Below are 21,776 nucleotides of genomic sequence, written 5' to 3' on the forward strand. Positions count from 1 at the left end.
GTATGGAATTTATTTCTCTAGGTCTGACAGGATTTCCACTGTGCAGGGGAATGTCTGCGTTACTGGAGTGGATCCCCCCGGCCTGGTTTCTAGGTTTCTGAGTTCTTGAATGAGAAGCAATTCTCCCTACAGAAGCTCGAAAGGAAGGCAATGGCAAATTGAGACCATAGAATATGGGGATCATGAGGGATGAGCCAAGGTGCTCCTAAAATTAGGGTGGAATGCAGGAAGGAAATAAGGTTAAATGGTAGGACTTCCCCGTGCTCCCCAATCACCACTTCTAGGGGTACTGTCTCCTGAGTAGCTAGATCTGATGCCAGTGAAGACCCATCTATTGTTTCTACCAAGTGCAGGGTAACCTTAGATTGTACTGGAAGACCGAGGACCCAGGCCACAGAAAAATCCATAAAGTGGTCCCCCACTCCCGAATAATCAAGGCCTATTGTATGGGAAAGCCTTGCTCAACCTACAGGTTTGGCAGTTGCAGGGGAATTGGTAGAAGTGGAACTAGATGAGGCATTCCTGGTTTAGCTCAGGGCTTCTCCCTAGTGGCACTCATGCTCGGATCACCAAATGGGTGAGGGGTTAGTTTCTTCCCTGTCATCAGGTTAGCAGGGGTTTTGACAGGACACTTGAATACTGCATGCCCTGCTCCTTATCGTGGAAGTGGATGTTCTCCCATCTTCTATGCTCTTGTTCACCTGAACCATTCTGTGTCAGTTGGTATGGACTTGATTGAGGCCAAGCTCACTTGGGCATGAAGACTGAGCCTTGGAAGGCAGCTGGGCTCCTCCTACATTCCAGTTGCCATTCATGCAGTTGGTGTCTATCCAGATGCATAGATCCATGAAGGCCCTAAACTGGTAAGAGAACGGAGCAGGAGTCCACCCATGCTAGCTCATCTTTCAGTTCTTTGCAGAGGCTGAGCCAAAACTGATGGAGAAGTATGGCATCATTCCATACCACTATGGCCAAATGTCTGAACTGGGTAAAATAGGAAGCCGAAGCTTTCCTAAAACACTCTCTGCTGTGCAGGTTTTGTGAGGGTCATCGAAAATAGTGGCAAACATTTTGGAGAATAAGTCCCAGTTGGACAGTACCGGGTGATTCTATTCTAAAAAGGGAGAGGCCCTTGCCAGGGCCTCCCTGGTAAGCAGAGTCTGTACTAGCCCCACCTTGATCTGTGAGGTACTCTTGGGGCTGGAGCATGAACAGAAGTCTGCACTGGGTAATGAACCTGCAGAACTTACTACAGGTGTCATCATATTACTCCAGCAAAGGAACTCCGGGGCCTATCACATGAGCTGGTGTCATAAGAGAAGCCAAGCAGTTACCAGCAGCCGCTCCGAGTGCTATAGCTTGAGCCCACTAGAAATTCTTGCCCGTCTGCAGTTGTCATACTTGGTCCGTCAGTTGCTGGGTTCTGCCTGGAGAGCAGCGATCTGCTTCTGCGAACTCACAGGCACCACAGTGACAGCAGGGCAAGAGCCCCAGTAGTGTCCATATTCAATCCAGGGGTTCAACAACAAGTCCTGGAGGAGAGAGAGGTTGATTTGAGCAAGTTGTCAGAGCTCATAACATGGGCTGTCTAACCTAGTAGTTGGAGCCAGGAATAGAGTCAAGGCTGGGGGCATGCCCAGGGTCAAAACTTAAGTCAGAGTCAGAAATCATGCCTTGGGGTAAGCCAGAGACAGACATCATGCCAAGATTCAAAGCCAGAGTCAGCAAGTAGTGTCAGGGTGAGGAAGTGGGAACCAGGAGCAGGGCTTGCTGTCACGGAGGAGGTATGGTTCCAAGGACAAGGAACCAGGTGAGGAGGCAGAGACTTGGTCTCAGAGGTCTGAGCAGCAACAAAGCTAGCAACTAGTTGCTTAGAAAAGTGATAGGACAGGAACATGAAGCTTTATACCTGGTGGTGTCCAGTTATCAGTCTGCTGTTAGTCATCTGACCTTGCTGACTTAGCAGGTGTACCTTCAGGTAAGTGAGCTATTGGTAGCAGTTTCTTTATCAGTTCTCGTAGGTTGGTGGCACAGAGGGTGAGGCTCCTGGTTAGCTACCCTATGGGCCTGGGTTTGAGACCCATGGTACTTGATAGGCCTGCAGTCCTAGGTGTATGACTTTGCATTTGGCTGTCTTAACATTCATTTTGTTTGAATGGGCCCACCTTACCATGTGATGCAGGTTGCTCTGTATGACTACCCTGTCATCACCATTATTTACCACTCCACCAATCTTTGAATCACCCACAAATTTTAGAAGCAGTAATTTTATATTTGGTTTCAGATCACTGCAGAAAATGTTGAATAGCATTGGACCTCGTACCAATCCCTGTGCAACCCCACTAGAAACACTCCCATTTGATGATTATTCCCCAGTGATGACTAATTTATGAGATCTGTCAGTTAGCCAGTTCTTAATCTATCTAATGTGTGCTTTATTGATTTTTTTTAATCAGAATAGTGCTATTTTTAATCAGAATCTCAAGCAGTATTACCTCAAATGCCTTACAAAATCTAAATATATTACATCTATGCAATTACCTTTATCAACCAAAGTTGATAAAGGCATCAAAGAATGAAATCAGGTTTATCTGACAAGACCTGTTCTCCATACGGCCATGTTCAGTGACATTAATTATATTCCCATCCTTTAGTTCTTTATCAGTTGAACCCTCTATACATTTTTTCATTGTTTTGCCAGGGCTTAATGTGAGGCTAATCAGCCTGTAGTTCCTGGGTCATCCTGCTTGCTCTTTTTGAATACTGGCAGTCTGTGGAAGTTTCCCAATATTCCAATATTTATTAAAAATTAACATCAGTGGGCTAGAGATCTCCTCAGCCAATTCTTTTAGGACTTGTAGGTGCAAGTTGTCTAGATCTGTGGTTTTAAAAATATTTATCCTTAGTAGCTGTTGTTTAACATCCTCCTTTGGTTACTAATGGACTGAAAAGTATGTCATCATCCTTATGTGATATGAATACTTCATCATGTTTCTTTTCAAATACAGAACAGAAATATTCTTGAACACTACTGTCTTTTCTGTATCTTTAACAGCTTTACCATCACCATTTAATAATATTAGGATTCCTATACCATTGCTAGTATTTTTTTTGTTACTAATATACTTTCAAAAATTCCTTCCCCTACCAGCCATGGATAGTTCCCTGATGTTTTTAGCTTCCCTTGTCAATTTTCTAGACTTCATAACTTCAACTTTATTACTATTCCCCTTTTTATGAGTTTTTATATGTTACTTTTCTATTTCTAATTGGTGCCTACACTTCACCACTGAACCAGGATGGACTTTTAGCCAAAGTTGTCATCTTTCTTGATGGTGGATTTTGTAACATTGTGGCTGTCTAATAAACTCTTCTTAAAGAGTTTTTATTCACATATTTATGTCTACATTTTCCTCCCAATCAATTTTGCTCCTAATTTTCCTCAGCTTTTCTACTACATGTGAAAAGCTGGTAAATTTAAACAGTAACTACCTTCTTCCACATGGTCTGGGAAGTAATGAATGCATTAAACAAATGCTAATGAAATCAGGGAAAGTTTGGTTTCACAAGCAACTCTGAGTACCAGTGCTCAATTTTCACTACTTTTTCAGTGCTTGAACTTGCAAGGCAATTGATTACCATGGCCCCTAATCCACTGAAGCATTTAAAGAGATGCTTAACTTTAAGTATATGAGTAATCCCATTGAAGTTTAGTTAATAGCTTTTCTAGATCAAGGTTGGAGTGTTCAAAACTTTGGAGGATTGAGCCCTCAGATGGTCCAAATGAACAGTTTCTTGGCCAAGGGACTGAGAAAGTTGTGGATTTTTGATCACCCTGGATGCTAAAACTCTGAAAACCTGATTTTAACAAAGAAATAATTAGTATTTCTGGATCTCAATTTTCCTTTAGAGTCATAGAGTTTAAAGCCAGGAGGGAGCACCAGATCATCTAGTCTGCCCTCCTGTATATGACAGGCCACCAACACCACCCAGCACCCACACACTAAACGCAACAACCAAAATTAGACCAAAGTATTGCAGCCCACGGAGACTAGACTTCAGAGGAAGGGAATAAAAAACAAAACAAATACACTGCAGGGGTGGGGGGTGGGGATTCCTTCCTAGGCCAGATAGAACATACAAAATGAGCTCATGGGCTGTTGAGCCCTGTCCACCCCATCACAAGCAATCCCCTCATACAATTCCACTCATAAATTTGTCCGGCTCTCTCTTAAAACTAATTAAGGTTGGGTTTTTTTGCCCCCACTCTCCTGCTGGGACCCTTGTTAAGGGTGTGTCATAGGATGACCAGACAGCAAGTATGAAAAATCGGGACACTTTCTGGGGAGGTTGAGTGATGGGGAGGTATAGTTGCCTGTCTAAGACAAAGCCCTTAATATCGGGATGGTCCAGATAATATCTGGTCACCCTAGTCTGTCATCATCTTTACAAACAATTCAAGAGAGAGTTCTTAATATATTTCCCACATCTGCCACTACCCAGACTACACAAATTAATAAACCAAAAGAATGCTGAAAACATCTGGCTGTCAAAATGTCATGTTATATCGTGCACAGGACTCCAAGCTCCTGTTTACATTCTGGCCCCTTATTTTAGATCCTTCTTCTCTGGAGCTGGTTTCAGGCTATCTTGCTCAAAATCTCATAGAACCACAAAATACCATCAACCCACCAAAGACACAAATTTTCTCTTCCTCTAGGAAGCTGGCTGAGAAATGTGTTGTTTGTATATGAAAAAGCATGATGTCTGAATCCAGGTTGTGCATCTGAGGGTGATTGTGAGGAACTGGATGTGTGCGGTATGCATGGGTACATGTTGAAACTGAAAGGGTGTTCTGTTGCAGGGCTGAGCAGGATATTTGGGTGGTAAGTCATGAGATGAGTTTGGTGTCGATGCGAAATTTGGCTTACCAGTGATTATTTTTTCTGGGTTATTAATATTTGGGTTAACAGAAAATTAAGTTGAGCAACTTTGTATTTAAGTTAACTATGTTATTTTTATATGTAAGGGAATTTCCTATGTTTTTAATAAGTATCAATTAACATGCTTTTCCCCTGCACAGCCTAGTCTCTCCAATCCCCCTCACAGAGCACCAGTCTCCACTCTGGTCACCTCACCTGGCCAGCTCAGATTGTCCATACCTCCTGAATCTACACTTGGAACAGAGTAGGGGTCTGTGGAGAGGGGTGAGGCGGGTAGAAGAACTGTGAGGGAAATACAAGGGCATTTGTTGGGTGCAGAACAGCATAATGGGCATGCAGGGTTCTGGGGGAAATCTTTCCTGTCCTCTGAAATGTTACAATATGGAGACTAAATTCAGACATTAACATGCAAAATAAATTGATTTTCATTCTGTTTTAAGTGCAAATCTCAGCATAGCCTTTACTGTGGAGCTTCGAGAGGGCCTCCACAATCATCTCTCCTGGCAAAGAGGGGAGAGAGAAATTACAAAATGGTGGCCCCATCCTATGAGCTGCTCTGCTATTCAACTGCCTCCACACTGATCCCACTCAGAACTGTGAGTCAGCAGATTTGTGATCCTCTCCTGTCCCGCGGCTAGTGGATGGATCCTGGCCCACCACAGTTTGAATCAGGGAGATTCCCAGCATGCATTTTTATAGGCACTGTTTGCTGCCTGGATGCATGGCATCAACATCTACAAGTTATCAGGGCAGTAGCCCCAGTTCTGTCTTGTATCCAAAAATGAAGGCAGGTTCTGTAAAAAGACAAATAATGTTTAAACCCCAAGGATGAAATCCTGACTCTTATGGAGTTAATGGCAAAATTCCCTTTGACTCCAGGACCAGAATTTCATCTCAAGCACACATTTTCAATATTATAGTAAGATACGTAGTTTATCATTTAATCCAAATGAACTAATAATATTCAGTAGGTGTGGTGATAGGTAAAAAAAAATGCCTGCTTTGTATTTTTGCATATACAGCACACGGTTAATCTAATATTCTAGTTTCCCTGGATCGTAGAGTGGAGGGTACTTATGTAACAAAACATATTACTATGGCAACAAAAAGGGAGATTTTAGTTGGAAGTAACTTTTGTAGTGCTTGTAAGTTTTAGCAATGGCATTAGGTTAAAAAAAATCTTGTCTGCTTTTCACCTTTATCCTCCATAAGAACAAAACCCAGATTTGACTGTTGCTATCGTTGTGTGTAAAATCCCACATGAAATTATTACTGACACATTTTAAAAAGTAGCATATAAATCTTCCCACTATTCAGCCAAGTTTTTTGCAAAGGAGGAAAGATGAACTTGTAGTTAAGCCACGTTCTGTTCTAAGTCATGCCATAGACCTGTGTAATCTTGCTCTCTGGACTTCATTTATGATTTCAGGGTCCTAGGAAAGAAGTCCTGTAAACCCATGGGACAGGGTAGCACAGACCAAAATGTGGTGCTTCATCCTGGGGTAATCCCTATAAATCCCAATTCACTCATATTTATATAGCATTTTTCATCCTTTGCTCTCACAGGATTTTACAAAGTGGGTAAGTATCATTATCCCTACATGGTGAATCATTGTAAATAGTGTGTCCACTCATACCCAAAATACAGTCACACACGCACCCAACTGCCATCAATCTGGCATTTATCTAACTTTCTGCATTTCTGTCTAAATCCACATTTGCATTAAAGAAAGGTTTGTTGATGTATTCAAACTCTTAAGAGCTGTGGAGAAGAAAGTGGACATTCTAAACATATAGAGAGAGGTTTAAAAATGAACCAACACTTCTTTTCTAGATTTAAATACTCACCCTGAATGTCAATTTCAGGCAAAGGTATCTGGGAAATGAGAATCTGTGTGCTCTGTGACTCACAAGGAAATATTAACTTTTGAAGATTTGGCAAGAATGTTGTTGCTCTTGATGTAATTCCTTGTGTAAGCCACACAGCAAACTCCATATTTAAATTCATGTTGAAGAAACTATTTCTAAGTGCAAAAAACCAAAACGCACACACAAAATACACCACCAATAACAAAACACTCTTTTATTTTAAACTTCTCCCCCGCCCCCTCCCAGTCACTCACAAATCTTTCAAAAACAGCTCCTTGGTAATAAAGAGCTAATCAAAGTTCATTGGCATCTAATCCAGTTTCAGAATTTACTCTGGCTCATTAATCATCCAAAGAGCCCTGTGGATCAAGAGATAGGTCACTGTGTTTGTAGGCAAAGCCTGAAATGTTACCCCCATCTGTGCTGACTCCCTTGCCAAGATTCTCTAGTGACTTTTTTTCCCCCTTTGGTTTCCAGAACTTCAAGTACAGAGTCTCCAGTCAGTACCTGCTATACAATAAACCATTATTATGCTGGCATTATTTCATATTGCTTTGGAAAGCTCCAGTAGAGTTGCCAACTCTTAACACTTCCAACCATTCTGGACGTGCAGTTAAAAAGACCACATGGCTGTTCTAGAGAAAGAGGAAAGAAGAAGAAGGAGGAGGAGGTGTAGGGACTTGAAGGGAACCAGAAACGGGGAAATAATTAGTCCAGTGTTCTTTTAGCACATGGTGCAGTATCAGTGGCAGGCACTGTCAGAGCTCTGGTGGAGAGAAAATGAGTGAGAGATGCTCAGCTGTTGAAGCCTTGCCATCATCAGGGAGTAGTATGGTGGCTGTGGCTCCATTGGTTTAATAGGGGTAATAAAGAAAAGTAGCACGTATGACCACTTGTGAGATGCAGGGGCACTTACTGTCATGGCGGATTTCCCCCAGAGGATTTTTTAGACAGGCACACTATTCAGTCATCCATTTTATTATTTTAGGAGCCAGAAGAATTCAAGCTCATCTGATTTTAATTAACATATTTTCATTTTCTTTCAAAAAAAAAAAAGGAATTGTGGCAGCATAAATCAACATGTCTAATCTCATTTACTGTTGATTGTATGAAAACAAACTCCAAGCCCTTTGAAGTCTGTGTATTGTCTATTAGGTGGGGGGAAATCATCATATAATAATTCTCAGAACAGTTTGGAGAGAAAATGTTGCTGTTGTCGGGAAATTTTTATTTTAATTCAATCCAATTTCTTTGTGACATAAAGGGATCTGTGTTTGGTCTAAGCCATCTTAGCTACCACAGTTGCTTAAAATTGTTCAGCTCATTGAAACAAAACAAGAGGTCTCCTGATAGTTAGTGACTGAATAAACAGAGAGGAAACCAAAGGCAGATGTGAGTTAGAAAGGTTCTTGGCACATTGCAGAAGGATGGGAAAGGGTGGGGGGTTGTTTTTGCAACAGAAACACCGCACATCTTTTTTTTCCCGTTAATATTTCCTAGTTGTGGTTTTTTATTTTATTGTTGTTTGTTTTAATTGAAGTGAATTTCCAATAATAAATTTAGAAAGGTGTTGGACTGACAGCTCTGAAGACCCAAGTCCTCCATCCACAGAACAGTCACAGGATTGGCTTTAGCAACACAACCTTCTATGCTGTGTGGCCGCTGTGCTTCTTCCTGGACATAAAAAGGTTCCCCTCTAGGAATAATTAAGCAACTCAGTCTCTGTGCCCATCTGCTTTTTGGTCTTCTTTCTGAAGCTCTCCACAAGAGTCACAATTTGTCCTGGGGGCTATGTGGTGTGGATGCTTGACTAGGGGTAAGTAAGACTAGTACAGTAAGAACAGCACTCAGATTACAGATTCATCTCACATAGGCCTTTTAATTTCATTCACTACCATCCTGGCCAGATATGAAGAGCAGCGAACCTCTGTGTGAGAAAGGCTCAAAGTCTCATCCCACTGAGACATCCAACCCCCTGATGAAACTTTGTTGCATGGAAAGGAACTGAAGGATTAGTCTCTTCTGCACACCCAACCCTTATTATTGTTATAGATTGATAGATAGGAACATACAGTGCACACTCACTCTGTGGGGAGGGGATCTTCAATAGGTTATTATAAAAGGACTCGGATGGAGAAAAAAGTTCTTAAGGGATGATACAAATTCTTGAGGCACTCATATTGCAGTTGTAGAAAACAATAAAGTATTTAAGTGGCTTTTTAGCTGTGAATGGGGCTAAATCAGAGAAAATGAGTTGTCACTGGCCAAAAATATAAAATACTCAATCCATCTGGATAGTATTTTGGATAAAGACTCAAGGGCAATAGCTTCTTGTTTCGAGCTATAACTGTGTACTAGGTAACAAATTAGAGTCAGGTTACGCCCAGACCCAACCTGGGGAAAGAGTGCAGAGCTGCCCTACTCCAGCAGGAGGCACAATATCTCTGGAGCTGCTGGGGGAGAACATCTGCAGGCACGCTCCTTCCCGGCAAGGAGTTCTGGAGGGAGTGGGAGCCATAGCTACGGTCTGTCCCCACCCCTCTATATTAGCTGTGACACTCTGATTAAGTTTCCCAGGCCAGAGGAAGAGCTCTATGTGAGCTCAAAAGCTTGTCTTGCTTACTGACAGAAGCTGGATCAGACCAATAAAAAATGTTCTCTCACTTATCTGGTCTCTCTAATATCCTGCAATCGACACAGCTACAACAATACTGCATGAAACAAATAATAGCCATTTTATAATTACTTTAATTCTTTTTAAAGGGGCACTCTGGGATAAACTCTGTTTCAGATTATATTAATCCTTATCTGTGCTTTTTGTGATTCCTTAGATATCAAAATGAAAAGAATTTTGAAAAAGTGAATTTACTTGATATTCCTTTTCCTGCTAGAGTACTATCTGCATTTCTCTGTCTGAGCAGTGCATGCGAGCCAGTGAATTTCCCTTTTGTTTATAGTCAGTTTCTGTTCAGTTTTGCCTTTAAGTTCTCATGCATTAGCAAAATGCTGCAGTGTTAGAAGTCTCGGTTTAAAACACTGTAGGGGAATGTTTATTTGTTAAAATAACATGTTTCTATTGGATTTTTTTTTAATGGAAACATTTCTATTGACTTTGGGTTTTGCAGAAGTTTGCTTTTACAAAACTTAACTGTTATGCCAAATTTAATCTGACAGTGTCCCTTTTAACCCCTGTTACTCTACAATTTTGTACACTGACACACAGGTGAATGCTTGTGGGAATATGTATATTTCCGTTCATACCACCCAGATGGCTACATATGAACAGGACCAATTATGATTCATCTGGAGGGAAGCTTTAATATATGCCTGTATGTTTTTTGTAACTGGTGAGTATTAGAGCTTGTTGAGGGAAGGGGGGATGGGTGCAAAATTTGCTTCAGAAATTTTTGACTAAAATTTTTTTTCATCAACATTTTGCATTCAAATAATTTTTCAAGGAAAAAAACAAAAAATGAAAACTTTTGGCTGAAATCCAGAAATTTCTGCCTGAAGTTTTTTTTGCTGGAAACCAAAAGTTTCAATCTGGAAATTTTGCTGACGTGCCCCATGAGCAGTCGTTCTGGTTCTGCCTGTCCCCATTCTGCTCTGTGGGCTGGACTCCTGGGCTGGACTCCATCTCCCATGATGTACCATGATCTCCCCTCTTGATGAGCCACTGCAATGCATCATGGGAGTTCCTGGCCAAGGTGCATCCTGAGAGATGTAACTCAGTTGGCGAACTTGGCCTAGAAAATGGGATCATGAGGTAGCCAAACTAAAGCTCCCATGAAACACTGCGGCAGCATTTCAGAATCAATTTTTTGTTTTCAGATTTTTTTTTTTCATTTTTGAGTGTTTGTTGTTTTTGGGCAAAATCCAAATTTTCTACAGAAAACAGCCCTTTTTTGTTTTTAAAAAAGGAATGTTTAGTTGAAAACTCAATTTTCCATCATAAAAGAGTTTCGAGGGAAAATTTTCTACCAGCCTTAGTGAGTAAGACATTTACCGAGAGTGCCATGATACCCCCTTGTGCTGTGATCCTATTAGATCTTATAGGCAAAGTAGGACAGAGCTTTGTCACATGGATGTAAGAGGTATTAAAGGAGTGCTGTAGATGATTCAATAAGTGGCTCTAGTTTCCCTGACTCAGTACTAAACCAGCGCTGTAGCATGGTATTAGGGTGACCAGACAACAAATGTGAAAAATTGGGACATGGGGGAGGTGGGGATAATAGGAGCCTATATAAGAACAAGACCCAAAAATCGGGACTGTCTCTATAAAATTGGGACATCTGGTCACCCTACATGGTATTAGGGAGCAATATGCTATCAGAGGAGCCAGCTGTGAGACAAGACATCAAACTCCTTGTGCTCATTGATGATTCTGTGGAACATCTTCTGGAAGAACGGTTAGTACCATACTGCAACAAAAGCTTTTGTTTTTCAGTTCTGGAAGGGAAAACATTGAACTTTGATCCACCTGTCATGATGGTGACTGTGTTGCCAAATGCTAGCACATCCACCTGTCAGTCATACCACTATCCCAGTCAGGGATTTGATGCCGTGTGGGTACTTATTTAGCTTTCTATTCACCTTTAGCTAGTCTAGCTTATAAAGGAAGGTTCCTTTGTTTTGATAAAAGTGTCTCTGGTCTGCATTTCTCTCTGTCTTCGTAACAGCTGTCCTACGGTGGCACAGTGTGTGTCTAATGGAAGCTTCTGTGAAAAGAGATTTAAAATCTCCCAGAAAGTAAATGTCATAGTCAAGTCAGTTGAAATCATCTCTGGCTGTCTGAGAAGTGTAACGGTCAATATTATGGAACAACTAAAAAGTGAATCTACTAAAGAAACAAGCAGCATTAGAATATATAATTATCTGTCTCTGTTTTCTTTAGTCACTATGTACTGATGCAGTCAGTGTAATTCCACTGAGGTTTTGAAGGCACTTGGGCTATAGTTCAGCCTATTAAAAAAAAAAAAAAGTATGCACAAACTAATAACAAACAATCCTTGTTCAGTGGAGATCCCTCTAATTCCTGCATTACATTCAGTTCACAGACAGTTGAGCAACTGCCAGGAAAAGGCAAAGAAGCCAATTATATCACAGTGTTTTACCCAAAGCCTGTTTAAAACTGAAAATAACTGGCTTTGAAGATAGTTTAAAAAAACCCAAAAAGTGTAAAATTAAAGTAAACAAAAAAGTTACAGCATCATGTATTTTCACTTGAAACTCCATATTACTGAAAGATCATTTCCACACTGCATTTCTTGCTTCCTCTGCCAGAAGGGTGGGGGAGGGAATTGGGACCGTCAGTTCTCAACTTCTGTAGTGATCTCTGAGTAGGAGTAACCTGGAGTCTGGAAGGGAGTGCCAACCAGCTATTTTAAATGGAGGGCTGTTGTGATGAAATGAGGCCTAGTACAAGGCGAGGTAGGATTAAGAAGGGCAGGGGAATACAGGGCTTTGTGAAGGGGTGGAGACTGTCTTTGGTCATTTCATTGTCTAACTGTTGGGTAGGCAGAGTGGAGATCTGGTCTCAGCATAGACCTGAGTTCTAATCCTACCTTTTTTTTTTTTATTCTTACTAATGTGTTTCAGGACCTTAGTCTATGCCTTGGTTTCCCCATTTCGGAAACAGAGATAACCCAGAGTGTTGGAATGATTGATTAATGTTTGTGTGCAATGTTTTGAAAAGTATAAAAAATTGTGTACCGGCTAAATACATATGAGGTAGTCCATTTGCAAGGGCCCTTGCGTGTGGGAAATACCAAAGTGTGGGAGTGGGGAGGCTTCAATGGATGAGAGAAGAGGGATCTAAAAAGTGTCATTTAAAAATTGTTAAGAGTAAAAATCAAAATAAAACATTAAATGACCCCATCAAACACTGTGTTGTATCCTGGAGGAGAATCCTCTTGGTATTGTGTTTTGCTGTTCCCATGAGTGGTCGGCAGCAGTGAGATCTCACTGGCACCAGGACATTCTGTGCCATGAACTCAGACTCAATAAAGAAATAAAGAAGATTATATATCTTATCTATAATATCAATGCATAGCAATGATATAGTGCTTATCATCATCAAAGCACTTTAGAATCATTAATTCAAGTTTAGTAATCAGGATCCCAAAAAGTCTCTTTGCTTTGGCAAAAGGCTAGGAAAATCATTTTTTTCTTTCTAATAGGAGCTAAATTTTAAGAAATAACCCCAAACCTAAACCAGATTTAGATATAATTTTAAATGCAAATCACCAAATAATGACTCCTGTTTTATAAATAAATATATAATAAATAAATTAAATGCCTACTTCTGTTTGGGGAATACTCCAGCATCACTACCTTTAGTGATGAGATCGTGCTTTTTTTTTTTTTTTTTTTTAAACATTTCTGCCTGATAAATTAACAAAATCCATTCTGGGTGTAGCAAAGTAGATATTGTAACTAAGTTCAATTAGTATTACTTTCTAATCCATCATTAAAGAGCATTTTATGGTAAAACATATGATTCCAATTACAGTTTTCTCTCCTTCTTGTCCATGGGACTTAGGGCTAACTAACTAATGCCAAGGAGTTATTGATTCCAACATGTACAACACAGGATCCATTTTGATGTGCCGGGTTTTTATCTTAGCACCTTGTAATTATTGGACTGAACAGCAGTCTGGAACAAAATCAGTAACTTACACTGCAAACAAGCTATTCTTTGAGCTTCTGTTTCCAATATGTAGCATTAACAATTTCTTCTCTATATATTTGCTGCTTTAGTTAATTTTTTCCTACCACCCATTCTGTTAATCATTCAAGATGTCCTATTACATTTTTTTTAAGACAGCTACTCAGCTTTTAATTTTACAGATCTGTGACCACTGAATGACTATGCTGCAGATCTTGGATGCTTGGAATTTCATGGCAATGGTGGAGATAAAATTCAGATCCTCCTACTCTAACAGCCATTTGAGCAAAGGGGAAATCTCTGAGAGCAGTTTTCAGAGTAGCAGCCGTGTTAGTCTGTATTCGCAAAAAGAAAAGGAGGACTTGTGGCACCTTAGAGACTAACCAATTTATCTGAGCATAAGCTTTTGTGAGCTACAGCTCACTTCATCGGATGCATAAAAGTGGAAAATGCAGTGAGGATATTTTTATACACACAGACCATGAAAAAAAGGGTGTTTATCACTTCAAAAGGTTTTCTCTTCCCCCACCCACTCTCCTGCTGGTAATAGCTTATCTAAAGTGATCACTCTCCTTACAATGTGTATGATAATCAACGTGGGCCATTTCCAGCATAAATCCAGGGTTTAACAGGAACGTCTGAGGAAGAGGGGGGGGGAGGAAAAAACAAGGGTAACCTATTTCCCCTTCTTGTTAAACGACGTTCTTGTTAAACCCTGGATTTGTGCTGGCAATGGCCCACCTTGATTATCATATACATTGTAAGGAGATGTTTCAGAGTAACAGCCGTGTTAGTCTGTATTCGCAAAAAGAAAAGGAGTACTTGTGGCATGTTAGAGACTAACCAATTTATTTGAGCATGAGCTTTCGTGAGCTACAGCTCAGCTCACGAAAGCTCATGCTCAAATAAATTGGTTAGTCTCTAAGGTGCCACAAGTCCTCCTTTTCTTTCTGAGAGCAGTGCAGATCCAATGGCATGGAGTTGTGCAGTTCTAACTGTGCCCAGTAGAGGGCAGCGGTAGCCAGTGCCATCCTTTACACTATTCATAGTTTACTTCAGCTCTGATACTCAATCACTGGCAAGTCTTATAATTGAGGGCAGGAGTGTAACTCTGTATGATATAAAATCTTTGTCCTGAATAGACTGAGCTCTGGCCTTTACTTACAACAGGCTGCAGGAAGAGGAGAAATAATCCATATAATTGTCTCTGTCAGTGACCAGGATGTGGATGGTCATGCCTAGTAGTTAGAGCAGGAGGCAGTAGCTAGGAGGTGGCAGTGTTCCTTGAAAGCTGTCTTGTTAGGCATTGCTCCTTGTCCAAAGTATCGTAATTTTTTTCTACCAGTCATTTTCCAAGAATAGAAGGCATGGGTTGAGTTGGATGCAGGGGTCCACATGTTGAGAAAATAATGCACCTATACAAAATTTGAGGTGTCAGCCTCAATCTTAAATGGCTTAGTGGGATCTGGGTAAATCGGGATGGATGCTAAGGTGAATCCCCTCAAGTGAACATCCATTGTGCAGAGGAACTGGGCTGCTGATGGAGGTGCTGCTTTCAGAGCTGGGCAGCCAGAGAACAGCAGGTTGCTCAGATGTGAGGGTCAGATGGTATGGGGGAGGTTATTACTTTGAGGGGAGGCAGGGCTGGCCTTATGGGTGGGTGACTGCCCAGGGCGCTATGGTCAGGGGGCGCTGTGGTCCCCATCCCCCCCCCCCCCCCACACACACACAGCCAACCCAAGGCCCCTTTAACCCCCAAGCATTGTGCCCAGAGCCAGGGAGGGGCAGAGCTGGGGGGTGAGGGCACAGGAACCTTTATAGAAATGGGGGGGGCAGTGGTGCCAAAACCAGGGGAGCTGGAAGCCATGCCCCCGACTTTTTAACATGGGCATAGTTTGGGGGGTAGGGGTTGGTGTTGCCCCTCCAAACTGCAAGCCTCAGGCAGCCACAGAGCAGTGCTAGCAGGGGCTGCGCTTCACAGTGGGGGACCTGATATCAGTAATTGGCTCTCCTGCTACGAAGTGCAGCCCCTGCTGGAGCCACTGCACACCTCCCCAAGGCTTGCAGTTTGAGGGGGCAACACCGACCCACCCCTGCCCAAACTATGCTCATACCACTATATACCAGCCACTATAAAGGCTGGGCTTCTGCTATTAGTCTGGGCTGGGTTGGAGAGAGATGGGACTTTCTCTTCTCTTGCAGGGGCTGCTCCCATGGTCGGATCAGACCCACCTCCGGAAACCTCCCCCAGCTGCAGGAAGGTCCATGCCTACTCCCTGTACGGTGATGCCTCCCCCTGTGGCTGGAGAGCAATGGGGATAGGAAGCAGGGTGGGGGTGTACAGGTCTGAAGGGCTCCCACTATTTGTCACAGAGATATTGGGATTTGTGCTCACTGTAGCAACTCTACTTTTCTGATTGTTTGTTTGTCTTTGGGGCCACTCAGACTGTTAGTGAGTGGGACGTGGGCAGTCCGGTCTAGTGGTCAGAGCAGGAATCGGTAGCTAGGAATCAGAGCCCAGGGTCAGAGCTAGAGTCAGAAATCAGAACTGAGGGTCAGGATGAGGTTTTCTGGAGTGAGGCAAGGCAGGAGCAGGCCTAGGTCCAAGGTGAGAGCAAGGCTGGGAACAGACATGCATAGGAGTTATTGCAGCCATGGGCAAATGCTTTGAACAGCCAGTAAATCGCTGCTGCCCCTAAAGTTGGTCTGCTGGTTTTCCAACCAGGCAATCAGGCAGCCTACGACAGGCCAGCTATACAGTACTCATTAGGTTGCCTGGAGACTGGATCTACTGCAGGCCATCATTCTTGACACATTCAGCACCTTACCCGTTACACTACCACTCATCATGCTTTAGAGCAGTGCTACTCAAAGTGGTGGTCCGCGGACCGGTGCCAGTCCACAAGCCATCAACTGCTGGTCTGCGTGCACATTGGAAAAAAAAATTGCCAGTCCCCCACATCAGATAGCTTGAGAAGCACTGCTTTAGAGCATTAGCGAGTCAGTGGCTGGTGATGTCAGATTAGGATAGAGGATGGGATTTTCAAAAGCACCTAAGAAATTTAAGTGCTCCTATACCACTTTGGGTGGAATTTTCCAAAATAACAGAGTTTGTGAAGCACCAAAATCTGGGACCTAAATTGATAGGGTGTCTCCAAATTTGGGAATGTAGAATCCTCCTTCAAGAATCTGCCACCCAGTGTGTGTGTGTGCGTGCCTCAGTGTTGAGTAAACTGGTCAACACTCAGGTCCTCCTCCCTGAATAAGGCACAGGGAGCTGATTAGTGATCTCTCATCTCAAAGACTCAGTGGCATTTTATGACCTTTGTGAGAGATCACAAGCAGACATTTCCAACACTCTGTTCACCCACGAACAAGCAGGGATGTGGAGAAGGAGCTGCCTAGATTCCCTACCACAGTGTGGGTAGCTCTGGGAAACCCACAGGAGTCAATCACAGGAAGTAGATATTCAGGAAAGTATGTCACGTGTGAGGTTAAGGAAGAAAGTCTGTCATTGTGAAGGGGAAAATAAGGTTATTTTAAGACCTGAAATTTTGGTTGAGCTGGGCGCCATTTAGTCTTAATCTATCCCTGTTAACTGGACTGGAAGCAAGTTTTTCTTCACACACATTAATCAAGTATTGCACAAATAGAAGTATCATAGAGGCTTTGCATTTTCCTCTGAAGAATCAGGCATTAGCTTCAGTCAATTTCAGGAGACTCCACAAAGTGTATCATTTGTCTGTTCTTCTATAGCAATGCATACAGGTAGGTAGGTAGGTAGCCACTATCTTACTATTTCCATCTGTCTCACTCACCACTTCAGGAAGAGCCAATGCCATGCCCAAGTCTATTTCAGGCCTGTGCCTCAGAGCACAATTTATTATTCAAACACAAAAACTCTTGAAGTAAACCAAACAAACTGATTCCCCTAACTAAAGCAGGCAGCAGTGCCCAGAGGCCTTTCCCCTAGTCTCTCTCTGCCCCAGAAAAAGGACACTTGACATCCCTTCCTTCAATCTGCTGCTGAGTCATGTGACAGACAGGCAGACCTTAACCTTTTCCTGGGTGTTTTACCCTATCATATATATAAAAACTTTTTATTTTGTGATTATTATTATACACAAACTTTCCATACAAGTCATAACAAATCTTATTCATAACCTGCATTTTTTACCTTTACGAGACCCAGACCTCTTATGGTATCTGTGCCCTTATTTTATTCAAATTCCAAAAATGGTAATCGTACATTATAAAATCTGCTTCATCCTTAGCGGCTACACAAACAGATGAGGCTTTGGCCTTCCTCCAGATATTTTTCCATTGTTCCAAAGTGATTGAGATCTGATGTCATCATCTATACTGAGAACCCATTTGCTCCTGAGGATTTTTTTGGTTGCTATTGATTTAATCATGTCTATGACCTCCCCTTCCTCTGTTGGTCTTTCTAAGTCTATCAACTCGTCCTAAGTTAACCTGGACATGTTAACCTCATTAATATAGTTAATTATTTTCTCCATTAGCTTGTTATAGTTGGAGGCATAAAGATTTGTATAAAAACCTCTTGAGTTCTTCAACAGTCTCTCCGATCTTAAATTTGAAGGGGGGTGTGTGTCCCCTTCATGTTTACTGCCTGTATATAACTCTTTTCCTTCTCTTTTTTTAATTTATTGGTGAGGACTTTATTAGCCTTAACCTCTCCTCCTCCCCAATAATATCATGAGACGCTTTTTTGACTTGTTATGCATACTGAGGACACTGGATTTTGTTATTAGATTTTTCTCGCCCCGAGGGTGCTCTGTGTGTCCTGGAATCCATCTTCTTTCATATGCTTTTCAAAGCTGTCTCCACAGATGGGTTTTTATACTTAGGGCTTAGTTCTGTGAATTAGAGCTGGGTTGGTCCTCTATCTTCTTCATTTTTCCTCCCACCCACTTTTGGAGAAAGTAAAATAAAGCCACCATCTTGTTTGTTTCTTAGCCATGCCTCTATTTTAAAGAATTGGCTTTGGGGTAGGAGATGCTGTGGTCGGAAAATCCTGCACGTTCCTATAGTAATTATTGCAGTAAATTCTAGATAATTCTTCAAGGTACCAGGAAGTTTAGAGCCCCTACCACCTTGTAATGGGAACCTAAATGAAGAAGCCATTTATTTATAAAGTTAAAGCAGATTGCAGTTCTTAGCAAAGTTGTCTGACAGGAGAAGATAGGAGGATGAAAGCATAAATTGCAACACAAGGTGCATAAAAAAGAACTTAAAAGAGAGTATTTGCCTTACTGGATCAGATCATTGGTTCATTAGATCCAGTATCCTGTCTTTGGCAGTAGTCAATGCTAAATGTTCTTGATGAAGGTAATTTCTTCTCCCCTGCAATACACACAGCCAGTTATGGAATGCTCCAGAGAAGAGAAAAAAATTCTCTGTAATCTCTGCGGGAGACCAGTTTAAGACCTAAAGCATGGGGTTTGTTTACTCTCCTTTCAGCATGAGTAACGACAAAGGCCACTCGTGGCCATAAAACTGCCCATCCATTTTATTAAATAAATAAATTAAATGGTCATTCAAATCTAGTGCTGGATTGACAGCTCTGGCAATTGAAGTTTTCTGTCCACTATAAAGGCAAATCATAGGCAGGAGTAGAAATACAGTACAGCCTTCCTTATACTGCCTCAGCTGAGTGTCGCACAGGGAGTGCCAGGAAGGGTGCGAACTACTAACATTCAGTATGGCCGTTCTGTGATGTGGACACCTAATTGCTAAGAACTGGACTGAGGCTACCAATTCACTTCACACGAGTATCCATCCTTTTTTAAAAAGCTGACTAAAAGGTTGAAAAGCAAGACATAGCTGTATTATGTGGTTGGAAGTTAAGAGTAGATGGATGCTGTGAAGCCTGATGAGTAAGTGGCTGGCAGAACACGGCCATGGTTTACTGTGGATAAAATATACACAACATCTTATTCAACTTTTTGCTTAGTAGTTTACAGCATTATGTTACAGGATGCTTCCTCTCAGGGGGCACAAATCTACAGGTACACCAACCTGTGTGGTTTAGCTTTGAAACATGAGCGGATGAGAAAATTGAAGGACAAAAATCATGTAACATTCAGCTTCTATTGGCTGAGCAAAAATCTCCCCTTTTCCTGCCCTCTGTTACACAGGAGTTACAAGGCTAATTTTCTTGATGAGTCTCAGTCACAAAAGGGATTTTGGGAAAAGAAAATAAACACAGATGAAAGATGTATTTGTTTTAGAGTGTAGTGGAAGAGTTGGCTGGAGGAGTCAAGCACAATGTGACTGTGACATTCCCCAGGGTACAATCTGGACAGTTGAACAACTGTGTCCCCTTAATTCTCTAGCCTGGGATGCCTCTGACACTGCTTTGCTGTCAGAACATCCACTCCTGACTTATTCACACAGCCTTCAGCATGTAAATTTGCTCATGTACTTAGCTGGGAGCGCTCTGAGCAGTCACTCATGAATTACATACAGGGTGACACCCGCAAATTCCTGGTCCCAGCCTTGTCTCCTAGACATGAGAGTCTTGTACTGCTCAAAGAAAAGGAGTACTTGTGGCACCTTAGAGACTAACAAATTTATTTGAGCATAAGCTTTCGTGAGCTACAGCTCACTTCATCGGATGCATACAGTGGAAAATACAGTGGGGATATTTTATATACGCAGAGAACATGAAACAATTGGTGTTACCATACACACTGTAACAAGAGTGATCAGAAAAGGTGAGCTATTACCAGCAGGAGAGTGGGGGGGCAGGACCTTTTGTAGTGATAATCAGGATGGGCCATTTCCAGCAGTTGACAAGAAGAGTAGGCGGGGAAATAAACCAGGGGAAATAGTTTTACTTTGTGTAATGACACATCCACTCCCAGTCTTTATTCAAGCCTAAGTTAATTGTATCCAGTTTGCAAATTAATTCCAATTCAGCAGTCTCTCGTTGGAGTCTGTTTTTGAAGTTTTTTTGTTGAAGAATTGCCACTTTTAGGTCTGTGATCGAGTGACCAAAGAGATTGCAGGCCCAACAAAGAAAATAACAGAATGCCACTAGCCATCACCTTCAGCCCCCAACTAAAACCTCTCCAACGCATCATCAAGGATCTACAACCTATCCTGGAGGATGACCCATCACTCTCACAGATCTTGGGAGACAGGCCAGTCCTTGCTTACAGACAGCCCCCCCAACCTGAAGCAAATACTCACCAGCAACCACACACCACACAACAGAACCACTAACCCACGAACGTACCCTTGCAAGAAAGCCCATTGTCAACTGTGTCCACATATCTATTCAGGGGACACCATCATAGGGCCTAATCACATCAGCCACACTATCAGAGGCTCGTTCACCTGCACATCTACCAATGTGATATATGCCATCATGTGCCAGCAGTGCCCCTCTGCCATGTACATTGGCCAAACTGGACAGTCTCTACGTAAAAGAATAAATGGACACAAATCAGACGTCAAGAATTATAACATTCAAAAACCAGTCGGAGAACACTTCAATCTCTTTGGTCACTCCATCACAGACCTAAAAGTGGCAATTCTTCAACAAAAACACTTCAAAAACAGACTCCAACGAGAGACTGCTGAATTGGAATTAATTTGCAAACTGGATACAATTAATTTAGGCTTGAATAAAGACTGGGAGTGGATGGGTCATTACACAAAGTAAAACTATTTCCCCATGTTTATCCCCCCTCCCCCCTGCTGTTCCTCAGATGTTCTTGTCAACTGCTGGAAATGGCCCGCCTTGATTATCACTACAAAAGGTTCCCCCTTCTTCCCCCCCCCTCCTGCTGGTAATAGCTCACCTTACCTGATCACTCTCGTTACAGTGTGTATGGTAACACCCATTGTTTCATGTTCTCTGTGTATATAAATCTCCCCACTGTATTTTCCACTGTATGCATCCAATGAAGTGAGCTGTAGCTCACGAAAGCTTACGCTCAAATAAATTTGTTAGTCTCTAAGGTGCCACAAGTCCTCCTCATTCTTTTTGCAGATACAGACTAACACGGCTGCTACTCTGAAACCTTGTACTGCTCAGTACCCTTCTGAACAGTTCAAGGTGATAGAAAGTCTGTCGTTTCATCAAAGGAAAATGATAGTGCCTCTGCCTTGTTATCCCAAATAGAGTAGCCTGCACACTTCAATCCAAACACACTGATTAAGATAAAACAAAAAGATAGGTTTATTAACTGCAGAAAGATAGATTTTAAGTGATTACAAGTGATGATGCATAAAAGGATTAGTTACAAAAAGAAAAGAAAAGTAAA

The 21,776-nt window shown here is 41.9% G+C and overlaps 1 protein-coding gene across 6 annotated transcripts in view; it reads left to right on the top strand.

Annotated features, from left to right (window-relative positions):
• Positions 1-21,776, top strand: part of PDE7B (phosphodiesterase 7B) — a 276,797-nt gene that overhangs the window by 101,419 nt on the left and 153,602 nt on the right. For 2 of the 6 annotated variants that reach the window (XM_073337392.1, XM_073337393.1), the window contains exon 3: positions 10,036-10,159. The exons of the other annotated variants lie outside the window; for them this stretch is intronic. In XM_073337392.1, coding sequence (XP_073193493.1) covers positions 10,144-10,159 — 16 coding nt within the window. In that variant the 5' untranslated portion in view covers positions 10,036-10,143. The remainder of the gene's footprint in view (positions 1-10,035; positions 10,160-21,776) is intronic. 6 annotated transcript variants of the gene reach the window in all.

Source organism: Lepidochelys kempii, chromosome 3, assembly GCF_965140265.1.
Source record: "Lepidochelys kempii isolate rLepKem1 chromosome 3, rLepKem1.hap2, whole genome shotgun sequence".
NCBI classification, from domain to species: domain Eukaryota; kingdom Metazoa; phylum Chordata; order Testudines; family Cheloniidae; genus Lepidochelys; species Lepidochelys kempii.